Source organism: Scophthalmus maximus, chromosome 7 (assembly GCF_022379125.1).
Source record: "Scophthalmus maximus strain ysfricsl-2021 chromosome 7, ASM2237912v1, whole genome shotgun sequence".
Classification (NCBI taxonomy): Eukaryota; Metazoa; Chordata; class Actinopteri; order Pleuronectiformes; family Scophthalmidae; genus Scophthalmus; species Scophthalmus maximus.
In genome coordinates this window covers 9,700,971-9,718,634 of record NC_061521.1, presented here as the reverse complement: position 1 = coordinate 9,718,634, position 17,664 = coordinate 9,700,971, and the positions used below count along the sequence as shown (strand labels likewise).

General features: G+C 45.1%; 1 protein-coding gene across 8 annotated transcripts in view; it reads left to right on the top strand.

Moving 5' to 3' along the window:
- Positions 1-17,664, top strand: part of srpk2 (SRSF protein kinase 2) — a 56,945-nt gene that overhangs the window by 11,585 nt on the left and 27,696 nt on the right. The window contains exon 1 of one of the 8 annotated variants that reach the window (XM_035643000.2): positions 4,105-4,828. The exons of the other annotated variants lie outside the window; for them this stretch is intronic. Within the exon in view, the coding sequence (XP_035498893.1) occupies positions 4,791-4,828 (38 nt within the window). The 5' untranslated portion in view covers positions 4,105-4,790. Of the gene's footprint in view, positions 1-4,104; positions 4,829-17,664 lie in introns of those variants that run through there. 8 annotated transcript variants of the gene reach the window in all.

Here is a 17,664-nt window from a genome sequence, read left to right as displayed (position 1 = left end):
GACAAAGAGCACAGTCACTGTTGAAGTAGCAGCATCTTGCTCATCTGTCTTAGTGCACACACACACACACACACACACACACACACACACACACTTGCGCATTTACCTTGATTGTATAATGGTGCTGTGACATCTGTTTTAGGCTTTATTTGTGTTTGAGTGCAGTGGAACCTGTGTGTGTGTGTGTGTGTGTGTGTGTGTGTGTGTGTGTGTGTGTGTGTGTGTGTGTGTGTGTGTGTGTGTGTGTGTGTGTGTGTGTGTGTGTGTGTGTGTGTGTGTGTGTGTGTGTGTGTGTGCGTGTGTGTGTGCGCGTGTGTGTTTGTGTGTAGGTATGTGTGTTGTGTGTGTGTGTGTGTTGTGTGTGCCTACATACTGTAAACCCCCTCTCTCTCCCCAGAATCCACCAAGCAGTGAGGAGAAGTAGGCCGCTTAAAGATAGCTCCCGGCAGCCTCAATACTGGTTCCCAAAATATAACTGCTCATGAGAGGCATCATCCCCCCCTCCTCTGTCATATTCTTCTTTTGCTCCCTCTCCTTTTGAAAATAAAACGAGAATCAGACTTTGAATTCACAAATTGAGAACTGGGGTGAAATATCCTCACGTGTGTGTGTGTGTGTGTGTGTGTGTGTGTGTGTGTGTGCGCATATTTCCTTCACGTGAATGTGCTCCTCTGTTTTGGCGTCTTAAGTCTCACTCAGTTTATGGTTTATCCCCATGGAAAGGTGACATCAGGATTGTACCATTGCACCCATTAAAATCGAGGGGGGGTTTATTGAGGAGCTCTGCCACCCATGACTTACCCTGTGTTCTGGCATGCAAAGAAAGTAACCTGCATTGTGATAAGAAGGGATGATTTTTTTTCTCCCCAAATACTTCTTTTCTGATACTTCAATATATCTCCTGAGTATCGATCCGATACCATTTTCTCTTTTTCCCAGATTTTGATTTTGTACACTTCAAATTGATTAATTTATTTATAAGTGAACATGTGACCAGAGATCATTGTGCAATACAGAACTTGTTGTCAGCAGCCGGACAATTGAATGCAATCTTATAATAAGGTTGATGAAGAAACTTTATTCAAAGTGAATTGGTCATGATATATAGCGGATACCCTGCTGCTTAATAACGTCATTGCAGATCCTGATATGGGTCCAGCAGATCGAATTAGTGTATGCGCTGTCTACATTGTCAGTGCTGTGCAACTCTGCATTTTGTGCAAGTTAGGTCTAAAGATTACTTTGTGAAATTTAATTTTTTATCGGATTATAATTTTTTTTATTAATTGAGCAACATGAAATTAACAACCTCCCATTACAAGTATCAAGGGTTTGTCTTCCAGTTGTTTATTTTGTCTGACTCTGAACAACAGTTACACAACAGTTTGACCCTACAAACATCTCAGAGAGATTAATTTTATCTGGATTTTAAAAAAAAATAAAAATCTTATCGTTTGGACTAGTCGTAGCATGAAAAGCACTGGTAAAAAATGTGTTTACCGATAGCTCGCTCCCAGTAAGCCATGCCAGTGAGCCAGCATGCACAATACCAGCACCCTGAATCTCACTCGCTCGAGCACACGAAATTCAGTCTTTGTCAATATTACCTGTCACGTGTGCTCATCCTGATATGGCATGCCAAAATGTCTGCTGTGGAAACCTTGGGCTACAACACAATGCTCGGATATAATCTGACAGTTCTGCGTAATGACCACAGCTTTTCAAATTTTGAAATACTTTGTTGCTTTTTTGCAACTTGCATTGGATGTGGGCATTCAATGTAAATCTGGCAGTTTGGCCATTATAAGGTGACACTCATAGACCTAGAGATACTGACGTCAGAGTGCTATTTGTAAAAAGAGCGCTGTTTATTAACACAAAGCTGTGGACATTGATTGGTATTTTCAGTAGCCAGCAGCTCAACGTTATCGAGGACTTACCTATGTTTGCACAGGGAGGGAGTCAAAAATTCGGGAAAGCGTTGTCAATGGACTCAGGATGAGTCATCAAACAGTTGAAACTGTTAAACAGGAAGAGAAAAATATCGTGACATATATCTGGCCTATAACAAGAGATGAATGAACAATTAACACAGGGAACACAGGATTAAAATTGGGAAAATATATTTTTAATTTCATGCAACACTAATAGTTACACCACTCCCTCTCAATTCAAGATTGTGGCTCCAATGAGGCCAATGTTGAATTTACCAAGATTTGTTTACGGATGTGTTTATTGGGCTCATATGGGCTCAAATTGGGTTAAAAATAAATTTGTGCTTTCAAAGTGAATTTCTCTCAGCAGATTCCTTTTTGTCTCATCGCTGTTGGAGATGTGTTTTTCTTTCTGATGAACTGATGATTTGTCAGCCCCCCCCCCCCCCCCCCACCGAATTACATCCAGTTTGTGCGACAACAGGCCCCAGTCCCCTCCCCCACCACCCCTGTGACCCTGATAAAATCTGGAAACAGGACATAAATGAATACAAAGTCAAGTGCTTCCTCTCATATTAGCTCAATATCTCTCTCGCTGTCTGGATGCGCTGAGACCCAGTGTGTACTTTACCCCCCATTGGCCCACATTCACAGAGAATGAGGACAATAGTTTGGCTCGGAGACATGCGTGCCTAATGTAGTGCTTTCATGTGGGAAGACAGGACTGTATGGAGACGGGGGGACAAGGGGATCGCTGTGTTTCTCTTTTTCCCTCTGTCTCGGTCTCGCCGGCATAATGACCGCCATGACCCTGATCGCCGTCAGATATTACTACGGTATTTGTTCTATTGCCACAAATTTCTCTATCAGACGTTTTAATAAGATAAAACCCGCAGTAGCCGTTGCAAAATCATTGGCCTCGTTCTAGGGGTTTGGGCTTTTTAAGGGTTCACCATCGTTGAATTTTTTGTGTGTGTGAGGAATTGTATCGTCCGTATTTCCTTTTTTACAAATTTCAAATGAATGATTTCAACCAAATTGTAATTTAAAAAACAAAATGGGGGAATTTGTGAACTCAATTATGGCAATCCATTCAGCAGTCCTTAGTTTTTTCTCCTTAAACATCAACCTAAGGCCCCGCGAAGGAAAGTCAGTGATCACCAACGTCAGTGGAATTCATAATTTGGGAATATTTGTAGAAAGTTTCATGGCAATCAAATGTAGAAATATTTAATTTGAACCAAATTGTCATATAGCAGCCAAGCTTATTAATTTACTGCATTGCCTGCAATGACCTTAGGCACACAGAGATATTAAAGGGATAGAAGCCTTATTATATACTGGGGGAAAAAAATGACTCTGCTGGTAAACAAAGTGGGCATACATACAATATATGAGGGGAGATATTCTGTGAAACAGTCATGTGCATATCACATCACTGACCCGTAACTACCGACAGATATTTTTTAGGAAAAGCGTCTGGTTTCTGCATGTCTGCTACTGTACACAGTCAGTCACATTAACCTCAGGATGGCCCTGCAACCCCCCACTGTGCATTTTCTCACACACATGCACACGTACATGCGCACACCCACACACCAATATTGAGGTCAGATAGAGACAGCCCCCCCCCCCACCCATCATGGCACACCCTCTGGCTACCTCTGTGAGCCGTTCACTCATGTAGAAGCAGACCCATCTGCCCAGAGAAACGGTGAGAAAGTAGAGACAGACTGGGATGGAGGCAGAAAAGGATGAGACACACTCGTGCAGAAGCAGTGGCATCCCTGCCCCCCCCCAGCAAAAAAAAAGACTGGCAGAAATGGGGATTAGAAAAAAGGAGGGAGGATGCCACAGAGAGAGGAGAGGAGAGAGAGAAAAGGGGCGGCGGGGGTGGCGGGGTGGGTGTAAAGGCAGATCTGTTGCCCTGAGATACAGGATGTCGTAATAAGGCAATTGGGAGAGAGAGAGAGAGAGAGAGAGAAAGAGAGAGAGAGAGAGGATAAGACTAATGCATGAAGAGAAAAGGGGGGGAATCTGCCTCAAGGAGAAAAAGCAAACATTTTCTCGTTGGCGTGATGAGCAGACACCCCTCTGCCTGCGCCGCAAGTGGAACATTCCTGCTCGCTCTGGGCTCTGTTGTTGTGCAGAGCTGCAGAAGGCCTGATAGAGCCAGCTAGACAGAGAGAGACAGAGAGAGAGAGAGAGAGAGAGAGAGAGAAGGAAGGGAGAGACACAGACACAGACACACTGTGGATCCAGAGCCTGTGTTTTCATTTCATCACCCAGTCCGACCGGCAGCACCAGAGAGGAAGGGGACCGCAGGGAAGAGGAGGACACAAGAAGGAGCTCCAGTGACAGCAGGGAAAGTGAAAGAGAGGCAAGGTGAAGGAGGAGAAGGACGGAAGGAAAGGGAGGGAGGAAGGAAGGTGGCTGGGGCATGAGGAGGGGCGCCTGACTGACATCGCCGCTTTCCGTAGCAGCTCACACACACACACACACACACACACACCGATGCAGGCAGACGCGCACACACACTCGGCCAGATTGTGCGCTGCTCGTTTGCTGCTGCTTTCTTTAAATCCGTTGCGTATAGCTTGCCCTCCATCCTTTCTTCTCCTCTGAGCAAGAGGACAAGAGAGACACAGAGAGGGGAGGAAGAGGAGGAGGAGGGAAAAGGACGAGGAGGAGGAAAAGGAGGAGGAGGGGAGGCAGTAACCCTCTCCTCGCCGATTCTCAGACACAGCAGAAGGAGGCAGGGATAGAAGAGGAAGAGACAGAGGAAGCAGCCCCCCTGTTCCATTTCTGCCGTCTCCTGTGGTCCCTGGGCCAGCGAGCGGCCAACAGGCACCGCTCATGTCCGTGAACTCGGAGAAATCCTCGTCCCCTGAAAGGTAACACCTCCTCCTCAGCTTAACACCTCATCCTTATCATTTCATCCCCCATATGCCTGTCCATCTGCACCGTCTGTTCTTCTGTCGGCTCCCTACCCCGACCCTCTGCGACCAGCAGCCCCCTCAGCACCTCCATGTTTCTGTCTCTCTCTGCGTCCGTCTGTGTTGTCTTGAGCTGGTTTCTTCTATTGTCTGGGTCGTCTGACTGGAGCGAGCTGAACAACACGCAGCGGTTTTAATGCTGCACGGTGCTGTAAGGTTTTCTGTTGGCTACAGAGCATCAATGCACGCGCGCGCACACGCACACACACACACACACACACCGTCATACATATACATACATACACAGCTCACTTCTTGAAGCAGTAACTCCTTCACACCTACACACTGGAGCTTCTGCTGCCTTTAGAGGCTTCAACATCTCATGTGACAACAATAACAAGAACAAGCACACACACACACACACACACACACACACACACACACACCCACGCACACACATCCTGTCCTTACGGCAGTGGCGCACAGAGCTTACACAGCAAGAGTGTCAACACACGTCAACATTAGCACCGCCAGCAGCACCGCCAGCAGCAGCAGCAGCAGCAGCACCAGTGCATCTCAGCGGCGATGCAGGACAACAGCTCGCCACATGACGCACCTCAGTGCATCGCGTTACTGAACTGAACAATGGCACCTCTGAATGCCACGTACAGACACACATTTTGACCAGCTGTGAGGGTCCACCACATCACCGATTTACCGATCGCGAAAACGTCCAGTTCCAATGTTTAACATGATTACAGTAGCTCAACCCCAAGGCGTCATCAGTCACACTGGCTAATTGAAAACACACACACACACACACCCACACACACACACACATACACACACACACACACACACACACACACACACACACACACACACACACACACAGACACACACCAGTTTCAAATTGTCACAACAGAATATGTCACACTGCATGAGGAGCACATGTATCGAGGCTCGCCATGACTCAGAGGCCATTTCAGACTTATTCTACCCTTGTTGCTTAATAGAGATTATTGACCTCTTTAATAATTTGCATCATTTGCACCACATTAGACCCTTGCATACAGTTTCAGGGTCACCTGATACTGATTAAAGATCATGTTTGCTCTATGTATGTTTCTGCGATGTTGTGTAGTTCTGATATTAACTTGGTCAATTGAGGAAGTTTTGTCTTTTCAGTTGAGCCTCAGAAAGGAGGATAAAGGTGGTTTAAGGAGAAAGGGCTCGGTTGTTGCTAGTCTCCATCTCGGGTGTAAACAGTGCATCTAATAGTGAACAGAAGTCGTGCTCTGTGTCCAGACCTGCGCGACATCCCACGTCCATTCACATCTACTCGGGCCAGGCCCACTTTCCTCTCTCAGCTCGCAAATGCGGAAAGAGCTTGATGTGACGGGTGCTGGAGGGTGAGGAGCAGGCAGACTGGATGACTCAGGTAGCCACTGATGCTGTGCCAAGTACGATCAGGCAGAGCCGCTGCCATCCACACAGCCCAGCGCCAGGCCCCAGACTGGCACACTTAAACACACAGCGCAGTGGGCAAACACACAGGCAGAAGTAAACGGGCACCAACCATATCGGCCCTTTGTTGCATGGTCAGTTGGGCACAGAGGGGAGTGGCGTCACATCGGCAAGTCATGGACGGACATGAAGTGAAGTATAGTTTGGGGGAAGTGGGCACAAATCCACACAGTCAAATATGCGAGAAGTGGCTGAATCATATGTCATGTGTCATACTCACCTATGTGATCTGAGTATCTTCCTGAGGAAAACCGGAAGACATGCATTCATGTAGAAATAGTAATATAGGAATGAGAGTATCGCCCCTATCGAAGCTCTGTTGTGTCTGTGAATTGTTTTGGTCCGAGCCGTCAGACTTTAATTAAGAGTAATGCTGAAGTCCCTTGTAGCGCGGCAGGTAACATAAAGAGCGAGACACACACCGCCGCCCTCTTTACCGGCTGCAACATCTCACATGACAACAGAAGCAATGCACGTGGCTTCCCGTTTTCTTGATTTCAGTTCGCCCCGTCTGGGAGAGGCTTAACAGAAGTAAAGCATAACTAGTCATGAATATTTATCTTCTTATCTCTCTGAATTAGTTCATACACATAACGACGCTATCAGTTCTGAACCTCACAGGCGCACCAGCTGCTAATACTCCTGTGCTCAAAGCTGTATTCGAAAACCACGAGCTGCGCCAAAGATAAGCAAGGTTTCGGGATGCAGCTTTGTGAGTGTGACACAGAGAGGGTCCGCCTTTTGGACTGGATACATGCAGGCACAATATAGAGCAGCTCTTCCTTTCATAAAACACACCATGATTTTACAAAATAATTTGCATATTTTGGCAGGACAAGAAAGAACTTGGTATTGCAAGGAATATGTTAGAAACACAAGCATGTGTTGTACATGAGATGCAAATGCAGTCCTATGTTCATAGGTGGAGAGGTAGAAAAGAATCATCATCTTTTTTTTGACAAAAATGCCAAATTTAACTTTAACTTCTCTTTCTTTTTTTATATCACTAGCTTTTGTTTTCGGGGGAGTTGGTCATACAAAACAAGCAACTCGGAGATGTCACCTCGGGATCTTGTGACTGGCATTTTTGATAGATTTAAATGATAATGAGTTGCATCCCTCTCACAGATAATGGTTATTATACACATTTAGCATCAACTAATTTGCAAGTTGGACCCATTTTTAACTTTAACTAGTGGTTAATATTTGAGCGTGTGTTGGACTTTAAGAGTCAATATTGGGCCGGGCCTGCGTCTTGGCGCGCACACACACACACACACACACACACACACACACACACACACACACAAAGACACACAGCCAGCCAGCCCGCCAGCTCGCCAGCTCTGGAGTGCATAACTTGTGGATAACTTGAAAAAAAGGCCTGAGAAGAGACAAACTTCTCTAGGAGCACATACAGTACATCAGGAAGACGATCCCTGTTGTGTAAGTTGGCACTTGAAGCATGGTGGAGATGGAGATGGATGGAGGACAAGAGTGTGTGTGTGTGTGTGTGTGTGTGCGTGCGCGTGTGTGTGCGCGCCCCTAAAGGATACTTAAGTGTTTTGACATCCTTGTTGCGTGTGAGCAGCCTAAAGCTTCTTTCTGCTGCGTGACGACACGGCGGTTTAGGTCTTAAGTGACGCTGATGGGTGGAGAGCTCGTGGCCTTTTGAAGAGACATGTCTTTAGAGATTATCCAAAAGTTAAACAAACAGACACCCCAAGGTCAAGAGTTTACTGCCTTTGTTGCACAGCTGATTTGTAGCTGTTGAGGCAGGAGCATTTAGAGGTGTTGGGTAAACCTCTCCGTAGATGCTGATTATCCATGAAAATGCCACATCCAATACAAACTGACGAGTGTGTTCAACATGTAAAATAAGTGTGTAATCCACATGCACGACTCCCGCGTTCTTGTGTGTGTGCTGCTGTCGGTTGCCTGGGTGCACCATCGAAGTGTCACTGGTTTGACGCTGGACTTTTACGGTGATTAAAGGAACTGCCACTCTTCAAGGGCAGAGGAAAGGAAGAAGAGAGGATGGAGGGGCAAAGAGAGAGAGAGAAGGGGGGAAGGGGGAAAGCAATAAGACAAGTGCGAGGAGAGGTGGGAGGCAAAATAAGGTGCAGACATTAAAAGAGAGTGTAGTGTTGTAGAACCAGACTGATGTGAGGTCAGGCTCATGCCACACAGCCATTGCAGCAGTAACTAAAAATTTCCATCTCATCTCCTCTTTCATTTATTTGACACCATTTGAAACTCAGGTTACTGGATACACCCAAACCCTCCTGTGCAGCCTCTTTCCTGCCTCCCTTCCGTCTCCTTCAGCAGAAATGAAATGTGATTTTCATTTTCAATCAATTGATTATTACGAGGTTCAAAATACTGGCCATAGAGAGCTCAAGGTGGTTTTCTGCTTATTATATCTTATATTCAGTTTACAATTACTGTATATTAAACAGAGGAAAGCTGAAAATCCTCACGGTGGAGCAGCTGGAATTAAAATAAGTGCTGTGACTAGGATGATCAATTGATTATGAAAACCATTACAAATAAATAATTTTGTCATTCAACTAAATGAAAATATAATTTGATTAAGACAGAAAAATATAATCAAAAACAATTCTGCTAATCCATTAAATGTTTTGTGTTTTTCTCTTCTAATGAAGAAAGCTAAAATTCTCATATTATTCTTATTCTCTAATATTTGTCCGGCTGTGCATTGAATATCTTTTTGACTATTGCTGTTTGTCTGTCTATTGGGCAATTATTTTGAATCAGTAGTGTTGCAGTGTGAAGCCATGGGAGGAACATGGACTTTAGGTTAGCAACTATGTTGGTAATTGATTAATGTTTTAGTCAAAAATGATTATTGGATCAATCACGAAAATAATAATGATGACGAAAACAATCGTTGGTTGCTGCCATATTTTAAGAATATGAAGACACACAGTAAAGCTGAGGGAGATTAAATAAAGGATCGTAATGGAAAAGATCAAATGGGGAAGGACACTATTGGACAGGGAGCAGCAGAGGATGCAGAATGAAGTGCTGGAACGTGTCCAGTCGGTCGGTATACGCCAGGCCCAGGCAGCCGACAGCTTCACATCCAGCAGCCATCGCAATCACACAGTGTGTATGAAGCTTCATCTGGCCTACATGGCCTCGACCGTCTCCTCTGGTCCGACCCACATCGCTACAGACACACACACACACACACCCCCACACACACACAGGCACGAGCAGCCCCAGCCGTGCCACAACATGACAATAGCTGATGAAGCGTGGCAGGGAGCTCGCCAGCAGAGTAGCCAGCTTGCCCTGCCTGTCTGATTTTCTGGCCTCCATTATCGCCACCACTCCACCAGCCCTCGTCTTGTGCCTGGAAAGAAACACACGATTGCCTCCAACTTTCCTTCCACCTCCCTCTTTTTTCTTTTGTTTGGGCTCTCATCATGCATACATCATTTCTTTTTTTTTTTTAAAGTGTGTGTTTGTCTAGTCAAAACTGGCCATGAATTTTTTTCCGTCCTTGCAAACAAGTCTAACCTGACTGCACAGCACAACTTTGTCACTGGGAATTTCCCCCCTGCTTAATGAAATCCTATGTGGTTAATCAGTTATAGGAATCACTGAGTCAAACATCCAGCGGCCGGGAACAAGACACCTCAGAGTAGTGTGTCGAAAAAGGGCCACCGCCATGGCGATATACCCTCCAAGGAACGGGCCTCATGTGACCTCAGGAGGGTTTTGGTGTCGCTTGGGGTCAAGGATCATGCGGTGGCATCAGAAGATGCACAGCAGATGAGAATGAGTAGCTGCATAGTGTAGCAGGATACTGTTAGTGTGGTGGAAAGAAACTGAAATCACCCTGTGATGACTGAAAACATCCTCTTTTGTTTTGCCCCATATGATATGATACATTAAACACTGACAAACAAAGGAGGAGGAGAAGAAAAAGACGCAAAACATCAATCATCAATCAATATTGCAAAAGCAAAAGGCGTTAGAATATTAACACGAGACGAGAGTGCACAGCCGCGCTCGTGCTGCCGTGAGACGGTACAATACAGTAGTTTGGTACAGTGGTGCCATGTTTTACTATTTTCACTTACTGTCGAGAAGTGCAGCCTGTTGAGATCTCAGTACTTTACCATAGTGAAAAAAATGATGTCTTTCATATTTCAAAATAAACACTGTGACACGTTCAAGTCACAAGTCGCATATTTTGTAAATATTGTCTTAGGTAGACGGACTAACAAATATGTATAGTATTATGTAACCTAGTGTGAAAGGTTGTGCAAACAAAGTGGAGTTTGGTTGAACAGTAAGCCATAAACTCTGTCCGACAGGGGTTGTAAAGAGTTATTGCTGTGGACAGGAGAGATTTCCTGCATCGGTCCTTGTCTGTTAGAGAAAAGAATTGCTCTGCTGCCAGATCCATTGCCTGCAAAACGTTTTTCCATCTGAAGAGTGAGGTTTTTTTTGTGAAAGTGGGCATTTTTGAAACTATGATATGATACCGTCTACCTTGGCTACCTGCATATAAAATGCAAAAACAAAAAATTCTTTGTACCGGCCTGATTTCTCGTTCTCCGCACAACAGCCTGACAATATTCAACTGGCTTAGGTAAAAATCCTTGAGCAAATAACCACTAAAGTTGTATTGTTTGTACAAAAAAAAAGGACAGGAATTGTTCCATTAGCTCCCCATGACAAGCGGAAAACAATGCTTATCATTTCATTGTTTTTGGTTTTCTACTGCTTGTGTGTGTGTGTGTGTGTGTGTGTGTGTGTGTGTGTGTGTGTGTGTGTGTGTGTGTCAAGTGCTTCGCGTCGTGTGTTTACATAACAGCATACCAGTCTTTCCTGTGCTGCTCTCTCCCCCTTTCTATCTCTTCATCTCTTCACTATGTCCTTCTCTTCATGTCTGTACCCTCCCTTCTTATCTCTCCCTCTGTTTTTGTAATTTCTCTGTTGGAACCAGATCTCAGGCAGCGCTTATTTAAAAAAGTAACGATATTAGTCACGTTTGTTGTTGTTGCGATCGGTCGCTGTGCGGCCACTGTAACAGGGACACCGAGTGGATGTGGATAAAAACCTTTGCGCAATATTGGAACATTGCAGATTGGAAAATCATAAAACGGGACCTATATGATCCAGTTCAAATGTATGTTTTGAACTGTGGTCAACTTCTTTCACTGCACACATTTCCCTATTGTGCACCAGAGAAATTGTTGCATTGGTCTTTCCTATTTCCATGAAATAATTATTTGCATTGTTGGTATGTTGTTTAGCCACCAGCTGTTCTCCGAGGGCTACTATTGTGGTACTAAGCAACTCTATTAATAGACTGCACTCCCATTATGCTACAGGAGCTACAGGAGAGGAAAAGAGGAAAAACATTCCCCTTTATTTCCCCCATTTACTGTGTAATGCCCTAAGCTGCAGTTAGCATGAAGCCGGGGCCTTTTTTTCTAATTATTTTTACCGCTATCTGCCACCATCCAGTCTTTCTGGGGTCGACTTTAGTGATGCTCAGGGGAAGAAGGAGGAGAGGGGGGGGTGAAAATTAATTTTTTGATATTTTTGGTGGGGAGAGAAGCAGAACAGAGCGGCACGAAGACAGCCCTTGGAGAGAGATGATCCCTTTAGAGGAACTGAGGAAGATGTGATAAGGCCACGTTGGAAGAATGCTGGAAAGTGAAAGTCCAAGATAGAGACGCACAGAGACCGAGGAAGAGGAGGAAAGGACAGCGGAATCCCCGGGAGGGAAGCGGATGGAGACGGCCCGGGAGCCTCGCGGAGACGCAGATAAAAAGCAGAAGGGGAAGGGGAGGCGGGGGGGGGGGGGGGGGGGGGGGGGGGGGGGGGATGGAGGGAGAAGATGGATGGCTCTCTGCAGACTTGCGCAGTGTGCTGGGTAATGCTAGGTCACCGGGGGACTAATCTGTACTGATGCTGCAGCGCCGAAGCAGTGGAATGATAATGGCCTGTTTGTGTTTGTCTGTGTGTGCAGGGAGGTATGTGTTTGTTTGTGCGGCTTTGCACGTGCACGTGCCGCAAAGTAGCGTGTTTTCATCCAAAGGTATCACTTTCGTCTCCCTCTGTCTACGGTCGCGCGCACATACAAACACACTAACATGTACATACTTGCACATGTAACCCCCCCCCCCCCCCCCCATTAACGCCTTATGCCCTGTAGGACTGAGTCACTTGTCTGCTGCTAAACCGAGAACAGTATTCGACTGTTGTGTCTGAGGACACTGATCAGCTGTTATTCCTCCTGTAGCTGGGTCATGGGTGTTTTTGTTTTTTGTTTTCTCCTTGGTCCACGTCCGTCCTGAGTGGGTTGAGTGGTTTCGTTCCAATATGGCCACCCGCTCACATCCAGGACCTCTGGTTGGACAGCGGCGTGCCGATGTTGGCCAACAACACGATCCTGATGTGGTTGTGATGTGAAATCACATATCTCTGATGAAAGAAAACAACGTCATGAATTTACTTAGGGAATTTTAGTATATGGTAAATTAAAAGAGAGACATGGTAAAAAATAAGTAGATGTAGTTATGAGGTATTGTCAATTAGTTTTCCTGGTTATTATCTCTGATTATTATCTAAATAACTTTCTGACATCTTATCGACCAAACAATTAAGCAATTGATCGTGAAAATAATCAGAAGATATTGCACTGTTAGAATTAAGCACATCTGAGTCACTAGCAGCTCATAACACTTTCCCACCTCGTCCTAAAACTACAGGTACCTTGTTTTACTCTGAGTAATTAAGACGTGCTAAAGACGTTCAAATCATATTATATTTTTGGTGACGGCGTTGTCTGGAAGCTTAATTGACACTGGATGTCTTTCCAGGGTGATCAGACGGGAACTTCAGGTGACGAGACTCTTGATGGTCACAGGGATGGAGAGGTGCTATAGTGTGTGGTGGGTGTTGCATTTCTGATCGGTTTGTGACTTGTTGTTTGTGTTGTTCATATTAAAAAAAAAAGGCATCTGGAATGGGCCTATGCCATACAGTAGTACGTGTGTGTGTGTGTATGTGTGTGTGTGTGTGTGTGTGTGTATGAGGGGCCCATGCACTCACACACTGCTGCCTCAAAAGTGCATTGAGAAGGATCCTTAGCAGGTGGGTGTCACAGGCCCACGTGACTTGTGCTGGAATCCAGGGCTGGGTTTGTCTCGCCCTCGCCACGTCCGCGTCCACGAGTCTTCAGCAGGGAGCGGGAGCCGCTGTCTTTCCTCCGATCCTCCGTCCATCCCTGTGCGCTGCTCTATGGAGTTGAGCTCGGGTCTGCCCACCAAGAAGAAATGGGGTCTGGCTTTGTGTGTCCTTCGCCTTCGCCACAGGGCCCTCCGGAAAAGGTAGAGGGAGAGAGGAGAAAGAAATAGCGCAATGAAATATCGAAGAGGGGCTTGAGACAGGGTGGGAAATCAGTACCATGGTGTTTGTTTGTTTTGTCTTGACATTTTATTTGAAAGGGCCCATGTTCGCTTCTCTGCAAGACTCATGCAGAGGAGGAAAGAATGAGCCAGAACAAGGTGGCACACCGGGACTGATAAATAAGGATTTGTATCTATTCAGAGCCTGATGTTGTTTATTATGCATTTTGTTTTAGCATTAATGTTACAAAGAATACGAAAAATGCAACATATTTTATTTCCCCCCAAAAATCCAGATACATGGTTAAAGATTTAATCTCAAGCAGAAAGATGTTCGATCCAGAGAGAGTAGATTATTCATCTGGTAGGATTTGCGTCTATGCATATATGAAGTCAAGAGGAATGGCACTTGAAACTGTTTTGAAACTTAATTAATCATTTTATTCATACAAAAAACATTCTATGTTTTGTATCAGTATATGTTGAATATCATTGAATTTTGGAGAGTTGATAAAAAGATATTTGAAGTTGACATCTTGGAAGGCAGATTAAATGATACTGACAATATTTTTTGTCTGCAGCCCCTAAGTGTTTTAAAAATATTTGTGTTACCTGTTCAAAAAAAGTAAGTAAAAGTACATGACCCAAATCAAAAGACAGAAATAGAAAATTGTCTATTTAGTGTAACTGAAGGACGTTTGCAGACAAAAATTTTGTTGTGTTACAAAATGTTCTTGGCCCCGGCTTCAGGACCACGCTCTCCACAGCAATGTGGTTTTTAGTCAAGTCATATTTTGTGTGTTCCTGCCGCAGATGAATTTTTACGAGCGCAAGGCAGCAAACGTCTCCTGAGCCAGAGAGAGTGCGGCGATCGCTGCTGTGAATGAGTCGCCCTTTTTTCTGCTGCGATGTTCATTTGTGGATCTCGTTGAGACAAAAACAAGTCTAGCCCTGAAACGGAACGGAGGAGACATCTTAATAAAACAACAAACCTGATTGTCCTCCCATACACAGTAAATTATGCAGGGAAATAAGGGGAATTTATTACAGAAGAGATTCATGCAATTCAGCCGTTCGGTGACAAAAGGAACCTTCTGGACAAGGACCGGGCAAAACGTCTGTAGGGCTCGATTCCCCCCCCCCCCCCTCCCCTCGCTTAGATTGACAGGTCTATATTGTATCTTACTGTCGTAATGAGGCACAGATGTATATATAGATCTCTTCTAATGGTGACATCCTCTTTGATTGGCAGTGATTAATAGAAATGATTTAGAGCCTGCCTTTGAAAACTCATAAGGTGATGTTATTTCTCAGGAGGCGTATTGTTACCTAGGCCGCGATGGGGCCTTTGGTATCGATGAGGCCCCATGGGAGTGGTGAGCCGGCTGCAGCGGCAGTGAGTGTAATAACGTCTCAGTGTTTCTCGTAATGACAGTAAACCTCGGCAGGTTGAATTATCTTTTCTGAAAAACTAAGCTCAACATCGGCGGAGAAAGGTGGTCAGCTACAGTCTGAAAGACCCACTACAGCCGCTGAATGGACAGATTGTGATTGTCAAATAAATGGGGAGATTTCTGGGCTGTATGAACCTAAAAGCTCTGTTGGGCTGTGACTAACTACTATTATCATCATAGAATAATCTGCTTCCTCGATTATTAAAACAGCACAAAGTCAGAAAACAGTTAAAAATGCTCATTGTAAAGTGACGTGTTCGAACCCCTTGTCTTATTGGATCATTAGTCTAGACTCCGCGAATTTGTTCAGTTTGCTCTTATATATGACAAAGAAAAGAAGCAAATCATCCCACTTATGAAGCTGGATGTTGAGGCTCTCAGAATTTCCGGGGGTTAATGCAGAACACACAAACAGAAGAATGAAGAAGTTTTTAAGATATTTATTTAAAAACTTTGAAATGAGCTGGAGCAGGTTGGCTTGTTGACTGAGCTCTGTGATCCTGTTCCAGAGAGCAGGGCAGGCAGGCGCACAAACAGTTCAGATTCCGAGCCGTGATCCCAAACAAAGGCTGGCCGGATGTGGCTGGTTATGGCAGGTGTCGAGCGGCGAACTGTAGACGCAGGCAAAGAGGGAATTAGTTGAACAGAAACTAAGAGCAGGCAGGGAGAGCCGTGACACTGTTCCCACTGTGGATGACCGCACAGAGAATAAACAGTAGGTGTGCCGGAATCAAAGAGTCGGCAAGACGCACACACAAAAAGAGGAACAAAGACAAAATGAGGAGAAACAAACTGGGAAACAGCGCCAAATCCTTCCACTGAATGATTGGCATTTTTGCATAAACTAACAGCTGTGAAAGCTGTGAAAGAATGTCATGGACATATAAGAGGTGGTTTGTCAATATCAATAACGTCATAAGTGACTGAGCTATTGAAGATACAAACCTTCAAATAAGCATATCAAAACAAAATGCTCGCTAATGTTGATTTGCCCCTGGCTCCCCCGCGACCCTTAAAGGATCAAGCGGTATAGATAATGGAATGGATGGACAATCATGATACTTTTTTCCTCACATTATCTCATTTCTAATTTGTTTTTCCTCATTAAATCACTATATGACTAGTTCAAAACTGTCGCCCTCTTGACTGCATTAGATGTATTTATGTTTATATTGTATTATTGTTGTAGCCCAGTAGAAAGACATGCCGATATATTGCATCTTGCTTCCTGTCGAGAACGTTTTGAGCACCACAGTTGATTAACATGTTTATATCACGCCATGAAAATGAAAAGGGTTGGACAAGAGGCATCGCGGCCTTCCACTGTGCTCAGGTGTCTTTGTGTATTTACTGCATGTGTGCCTACGATATGCTTCTATCAGCGTATTACATACGTGCACGCGGCCTTTTTTTCGCGATGCTCTCGCCGGCTGTAACAAGCGTGGGCGGATGTAATCTCACAATGCCAGGCTTTGTGGCCGGCTGACGTCACTGGAATGTATAAATGTAGAATGCAGTGCACTATAGAAGGGGGAGCGCTAAGGGCAGTGCACAATCAAAGATACAGCAGATATGCCCGCCGGCTCTGTGTGTAAGATATGTGGTGAGATGCTTCTATACTGAGCAGAGTGAACCACGAAGCCCGGGCTAGTGGCCGTTTGTACAAGAGGGCACAGGAAACACACGTGGACGCACAAACAACCCCCCCCCCTCCCAGAAATATGAACATGTTTATTTATTTATCCCGGTGTGCACGTGCATTTTTGTGTTTGGGGATGTGGATGTTGGTCTTTGTGGACAAGGAGATATAAATGTGCTTGTCCTAGTGGATCTGCAGGCATGTCACTTAATTCCCCCACCTCAAGCGGTTGTGCATGTGTGCGTGTCCGTGTGCGCCCGTGTTTGTGTGCCAGCCCACCAGCCGTGCAGCCTGTTCTCCAATGCAAATTTTATTCCCGCGCAACGCAGCCACAGATGTGTGTCGGCCTGCATCAAGTTCATTTTAGTGCCCCGACATCAGTATATTTGTGTGTGGTATAGGGGTTTTGTGTGCGTTTTACTCATCAGCCTCCGTTGCCTCTAATCGTTGAGAGGTCGAGCATTTGCTACCGCGTAGACTGTGCCTCATATATCTACTGTAGAGTTCAGTCAGTGCAGCGTACTGTGCGGTCTCGCATCCATCGGCTGAACCCGCGGGGCATTTCAGCAACAGTCAATTTAGCCTCTATAGATTGGTCCCAACCCTGTGGCACGAAGCACAGTGTGAGTGTTTGTCACAGTGTTTATCGGAAGCTGCGGTAATTAAATCAAACATCATGGCGAGCTGCACAAAACACACCAAAAAAATCATGTCACGTTATAGACATGTAGCACGTGTGTTTTTTGTCCAGAGTGTACAATGACACAGTGAGCGGGG